General features: G+C 42.7%; 1 protein-coding gene across 6 annotated transcripts in view; it reads right to left on the bottom strand.

The window, feature by feature from the left end:
• Nucleotides 1–230: 230 nt before the first annotated feature.
• Nucleotides 231–6,110, bottom strand: part of pld1b (phospholipase D1b) — a 41,653-nt gene continuing 35,773 nt past the window's right edge. For all 6 annotated transcript variants that reach the window (XM_011488631.4, XM_020712449.3, XM_004080805.5 and 3 more), the window contains exons 22-26: nt 5,971–6,020; nt 5,756–5,890; nt 3,896–4,049; nt 3,695–3,812; nt 231–2,766 (exon numbers count right to left, since the gene is read on the bottom strand). In XM_011488631.4, the coding sequence (XP_011486933.1) occupies nt 2,542–2,766; nt 3,695–3,812; nt 3,896–4,049; nt 5,756–5,890; nt 5,971–6,020 (682 nt within the window). In that variant the 3' untranslated portion in view covers nt 231–2,541. The remainder of the gene's footprint in view (nt 2,767–3,694; nt 3,813–3,895; nt 4,050–5,755; nt 5,891–5,970; nt 6,021–6,110) is intronic.

Raw genomic sequence — 6,110 nt, 5'->3', positions numbered from 1 at the left:
AACAAATCTAATTTTTTCATTCACATTTATTGAACTGGTAGTGATTACGTTTTACTTTACTTCGCAGTGCTGTAATTTTGCCTCAGAATATTCTGATTTACAATGGAGACCCACATCACGTTTTCACCACCATGATGGTGAAACATTGGCTTCATCAAACATCTCCACTGTTTGTTGCATCTGTAAAAAATGTTGAAGCTTTTTATAAAAAAAAAAGGTAAAGTCATAAATGTTTTTATGAGAATCTTGGTTTATTGAACCATCATTTCACGAGAGCAATATGACGCAATCATGCAGACCGATGTGCAAATAGTGCATTTCTACAAACATCAAAGAGTCAAGAAAAGACAGATGAGGGTCTGCAGACATCTGCAGCTCTGGTCCCCAATTGGGCTTGTTCATTCACAACAAATCTGAACCAACAACTAAACCGTGGCCACATTTCTGGAGTCTGCAGAGCTTCCAGAGGTCCTTTTTCTGACCTAAAGAGAGCTGAGGAGAGCAGACAGAAACAAACTTTAACCAAAAAAATGGTCAAAAGGATCAGGAGGTAGAAAGAAAAACATGGAAAACTTTCACTTCCACGTTTAGACAGGCACATCATCAATACTGGCTACAGAGGAGACTTTGCTTTTTGTCATGCTTTTCTCAAGAAACTTTAATGGCATCCGGCTGCTGTCAGGCTGTCAGCTGCGCTCGAAAAATGCAGCTTCATGCAGTAAATAAACCGGAAGACACTGACAGATTCATGCAGCACCAGAAGAGTCAGAAAAGACAGAAAAGGAAGAATCCAGACTCCAAAAGGCAAAATGACTGCTCACACAAACTGGCACTTTTTTTTCATAGTGATACATTTCAGTGACAAAAAGGAAACTTCAATGCAGATTTCTGTGGGTTTTGTTTTGGTCCAAATTGAGTCAAACAGGCATGCATCGTTTTACAAACACCCTTACATGAACACATGCTGTTCTCAGCACTTTCTTTAGCTTTCAGAGACACCCGACACTTTTCTTGAATCAAGTCAAGCTTGAATTTGATCAATTTCTGATAGAAAAACCAAAAAGTGAAGTTGAAATTCATCATTGTCCTTTTTCCTGGAAATACTGACTTTAATCAAGACTATTATCCATCTCTCTAACAGGGAATAAAACTGTCTTCACTATATGATGCACCAATCCATATTTTTTATTCTTGTTCAGAAACCAATATAAAGTTGGTATTTGAAGAATGTAATTTCCAAATGTGTTCAGCTGGTCTGCCTGCAGCTTTGGAGCTGATGTCAGGAGGAAACATTTAAGGCAGATAGTGTAATCCATGGGATCAGGAATGTTCATGAATTTACAGTTCAATCATTAGACTGTCCAGGACTTTTGGCACTTTGGGGTTTTTTGTTAAACAGAAAAAGCTTCTGTTTTTCTCTATTTAGTGTCTGTGCTGCATTTCCTGGCCCTGCCAGTTGCATAGTGTTGTTTACGAGAGAATAACAAGTGGAGTAACAGCTTGGTGGTGAAGGGCGGGAGGAGGTTTGTCAGACAGTCGATCACCTCCTTTTCCTCCATCCTGTAAACGGCCAAACCTTCAGGCCGTGGAGAGATTCCCAGCAGGTCTGCTTATTCCTTCCTCTGTTTTTGCACAGATGGGTCTGACTGAGCTGATTTCAACTGCACATCGGTGGAACCGCTCAAAGAAAAAACTTCAGCAGTTTGAGATGCATCTAGTGTTTTAACTTTGGAAGCTTTTTTGCCCCTGATTTCTCTGTCACCGTCAAACATCGCACTGCATTCATTCAGGTTACCCCCGCCTCCCAGCTGAATAACCTATAAAGAGATAATCCTGCATCAAGAACATTTCCTACACAAAATAATAGACTTCTCATTGTTTCAAAAAATATTTGATCCATAAATAAATTGATAGCGATATTTACAAGAATCTGTTGTAGTTTATGCTCTTCAAGCATGAAAGGAGACATTTTCCTCTAGTTTACTCGGATCAGAGTTACACAGAGGTGCGTCCAGCTGTTCCTCTGCAAACCAAAAATAACTAAACCATCTCTTTTAACTGAACTTCTAAACTGAGAGGCTAATCTTAGTGAGGTAAAAAAAGCAAAGAGAGCTGACTGTGCTTCAGAGGAACAGTGAATGCTTCATGAGGTGGAGTGAAGGACTGAGAAGATGGAGTCCAGAGCCACAGCATCACCGTCAGGCTCAGGAAAGTCCAGGGTGACTGTAACATGTCTCCTTTTAATCTAAATAAACTAATTATTTTACTTGTAGTGTGATCGGTTTACCCTGCACTTTGGCTCACAGGCAGACCTTTTCCTGAACTTCTACATAAATATTCAATCAGTCTGCAGAGTAAAGCAGAAGAAAAATGTCTCCAGTTTAGAGTGTGTGTGTGTATGTGTGTGTGTGTGTGTGTGGGGGGGGGGTAATCAAAAATATGACCACAGTTTGAGAAGAATTCCAACATGACATTTCTTCATTCAGCAACTGATTTCCAGGTCCTTCAGCCACTTGGTCTCAGCAGACAGACTCCGCCTCCTCAGGTCCAAACCTCCATGGGTACCATGGCCTCCTTGGAGCCAATCTGCGGGAGCAGGTTCTGCTCACACAGGAATTGAAGAGGAAACTGGACCAGGAAGCCACGGATCTTCTTCAGCTCCTCCTGAGCCAAGGCCGGGTTCTCTTTGTCCAGACCCGGCTGGGCCAGGTATCCTTCCAGTTCCTGGATGCTGTGGACGTCACTGGACGGCAGGCAGCGGAAAACCTGAAGGGATCCGAAGGAACAGATGTTTTCATTTCTCAAGGATTCGTGGAGAATGTGATTTTGATGCCTTTCAATCAATTTGTGGCCCCAAAAAGCACTAATCTTCAAGGAGTTCCATCATGCCAGACTGCAAAAGGCTTTACATAGAGAAGCAGTGTTTAACAGGGTTATGTTCTAAAAATAACCTGCGACAGGTGAAAAGACAGGTAAACCCCTCACTACACACTAAACCCATGTCTCTCAGACAGACATGAACATTTTCACACTTTTGAACCGTGATAGAGCCAGGGAACACCGTATATTCATATTATAATAAGAATCGAGGAGCTGTCTAGTTGACATGTTGTAACAACAAGTCGTGTTTTCATGCAATCCACTCTACTGTGACGTAGCCCAGGACTTTGCTGGTAAGTTTCCTGTTTTTGCTGCATCTGAAGTGTCTAATCTCACAGAAATGTGCCTTATTGAAGTAAAAAAGCAGCTGTAACATTTTGTTTTGTTGTTATACTTAAAGGCATCCTGCAGCGTATGCATTATGCAGGTTTATCACTTTAACCCTTGTGCTATCTTAGATGACCCCACCCTTACATTGAGGTGTTCTCCCTACCATGACAAAGGTGGATAAAGGTGGAAAGATTTCATGTAATCCATGGACACCAGTGAAGATCACAAATCATTGAAGAAAAAAGGTTCAGTGCACTGTCTAGTGGGTCTAGATGACCCAACTCCCAATGTTAAAGTCCCTAGGATAGCACAAGGGTTACACACACAAAAAAAGTTGCAGCAGGTCAAGTCAATGAAAAATATTTCATCAAAACTCCCCACTTTGGTAAAGAAAGTGATTGTTTGAGTTCATAAACTTCAGGTTTGTGTTTGTGAAAAACCCCTTCGAATGACGGCTCTGACTGCGGTGTAGCGTCACACTCACCCTCTGGTAGATGGAGTCATTTCGACCAGCGGTCGTCATCCAGATATCTTTGTAAAAGTGATCACTGATGGGATCAGAAACGTCGATCGAGGGATCGTTGTTTGCTCCGAGGATCATCCTGAAACAGAAAATATCAGCAGGATTTTCATTGATCTCATTCACCAGGAAGTAAAAATGTAATAAATGTGAGTGTTTCAGTACTTGAAGCACTCGAGTCGCAGCTGCAGGGCATATTTTCCGGCCTGGTACTTCTGCCCGTCCATCACTGACACCACCGTCTCCTTATCCTCCACGACCACAGCCACCTCGCTGTCCCTCTTACCCAGCATGCTGCGGTCATTGATGTTGGCAGAACCTGCAGGTCCAAAAAGAAAACAGCCGTCAGAGGGCAAAAACCACCAGGAGGTGGTGCTGCAACCCTACGAATGAGGCTGTGTTCTCAGGTAGAGATGTGTTTCATTCATTAGTATCACATTTAGGGTGTATTCAGACTGGACACATTTGGTTCGCTTAAAGTTTGTTTCCCCTGATAATCTGCAAAAATTATACAGCCAAGCAGACCCTGGTCCGGGACCAGGAGCCGTTCTCTGACCCATCTTTGGAGGGGGTCTCGGCTTGTTTCCAATCAGACAGAGCTCCGGTTTGCTCCGAGATTCCTCAGTCTGAATAAAATCCGTCCTCTGAGCAGAACAACTGGACCACCGTAGCCGATGTAAACAGAGTAGGAACGTGGCAACAGCTAAGCCGCGGACAAATGTAAAGCAACGATTGTCGTGTTATCAAACAGAAAAAGAACGTTTATTTGAACACCTGAAAACGCTTCGTATACACTTTTCTGTGTCTTGTTATGCGGCACGCGCCTGTGATGTCACCTTAAGCTACCTAACCTGGTAGTTCCTCAACAGAATTGTCTTAAAAACAATACCATAAAACCCAACTCATTGAAATGTGGTTGGATGAATTAAGACTCATCAAAACAACTTTAAAGGTGATCCACATTGCTGCTCACTGTTTTACCGACAATCTAAATGTCATAAACACTTAGAGGATGCTAGCAGCTGCAATGATGAGGAGACGTCAGGTATGAAGGTCACTGCTAAGTTAAAGCACACACACGACACGTCTCCTTGCCAGTAACCGCCTTGCAGCACGTCTCCACCGTACCAAAGTAACAAGTAACAAGTGTTGTTCCCGACGTTTAAAACTGGTAAAAGACATGTTAAGTTTTAATAAGTTAACTGTCTTTCTCTTGTTGTTTTGACCCGGCCTCGTAGTTCCTGACCAATGACTGACAGGATCTTTAGAAAAATGGATGGTCCCATTGATGCCAGTCTGACACAGAACAAAGGTTTGGAACTCAATCTAGAACAAATTGTTTTTTCAGTCTGAAGACACCCTGAGATTATGCCTCATGCAAAAACCGTGGTTCTTTAGATTTTTATCTAATCTGATTACACTTTGATGAGTGTCGCACTTTTGCTGTTAGCACAGTTTTAGTGTACTGGTACATTGTTGTCAAATCATGCCTCACTCCTTATAAGTTTTTTTTTTTTCATTTCAATCCACATTTATTTTCAGGTTGCAGAATGTTTTTATTTTTATACACGTCTTCAGGGACTATAGAGAACTGAGGTGACTTTTACACGTTTTAAAACTAAACTTGACTTAAATGAAGATTAGCTGAGCGTTTGTGTGCAAATGCGTGAGGATTTGATGGCACGTCCATGTGAAATCAGCCCTCAGCCCAACAGGAGAGCTGCTCTTCCTCTTAATGCTTTAAACGTTCTCAATGTCTCGTCTGCACAGCGATAGTACTGAATGAATATGGGTCACATGTTTCATCCACATCAAAAAGGATGTTCAGAGCATCTTTTCCATCAGTTTACTCACAGTTTGGAACCAGATCTCTTTTTTTTCTGTCATGACAGAAACATGTTCTTCAGCTTTCACACCAGAGTGTGGGAAGTGGCAGAAAGGTACGATATAGCAACCCTGTTCCCGTGTTTGTGTTACTTTTCATTGTGTTGGTGCAATAAGGTTGGTTTTTCTTGAAGCGTTTACCGATGATGACTGTGTTGTCGTCGGCGATGAGCATCTTGCTGTGCACATAGATGAGCTCGGTGACCAGCTTCCCCCCCAGCTCGGCGTGAGTCCTGAGGCCGGTGATGGAGAAGTAGTTTATCCACTGGTCTCCCACTGGAACGAGCAGCAGCCAAACATTTCAGGCAAACATAAGAACGGAGGAGAATCTTTTCAAGATGGCAGAGCAGACTCACTCTCTTTCCTCAGCTGGGAAATGATGGAGAACTCTCCTCGGTTCATGGTCCTGCAGGGATGGAAGGAGGTGAGACGGTGAAAGACCAGCTTTGAGAACATCTGCAGTAAGCAGTGACCCCCCCCTCATGCGCACACACCC

The sequence above is a fragment of the Oryzias latipes genome, chromosome 20 (genome assembly GCF_053564925.1).
Source record: "Oryzias latipes strain Hd-rR chromosome 20, Olatipes_Hd-rR_3.1".
Lineage (NCBI taxonomy): Eukaryota > Metazoa > Chordata > Actinopteri > Beloniformes > Adrianichthyidae > Oryzias > Oryzias latipes.
This window is presented reverse-complemented; position numbering and strand designations above follow the sequence as displayed.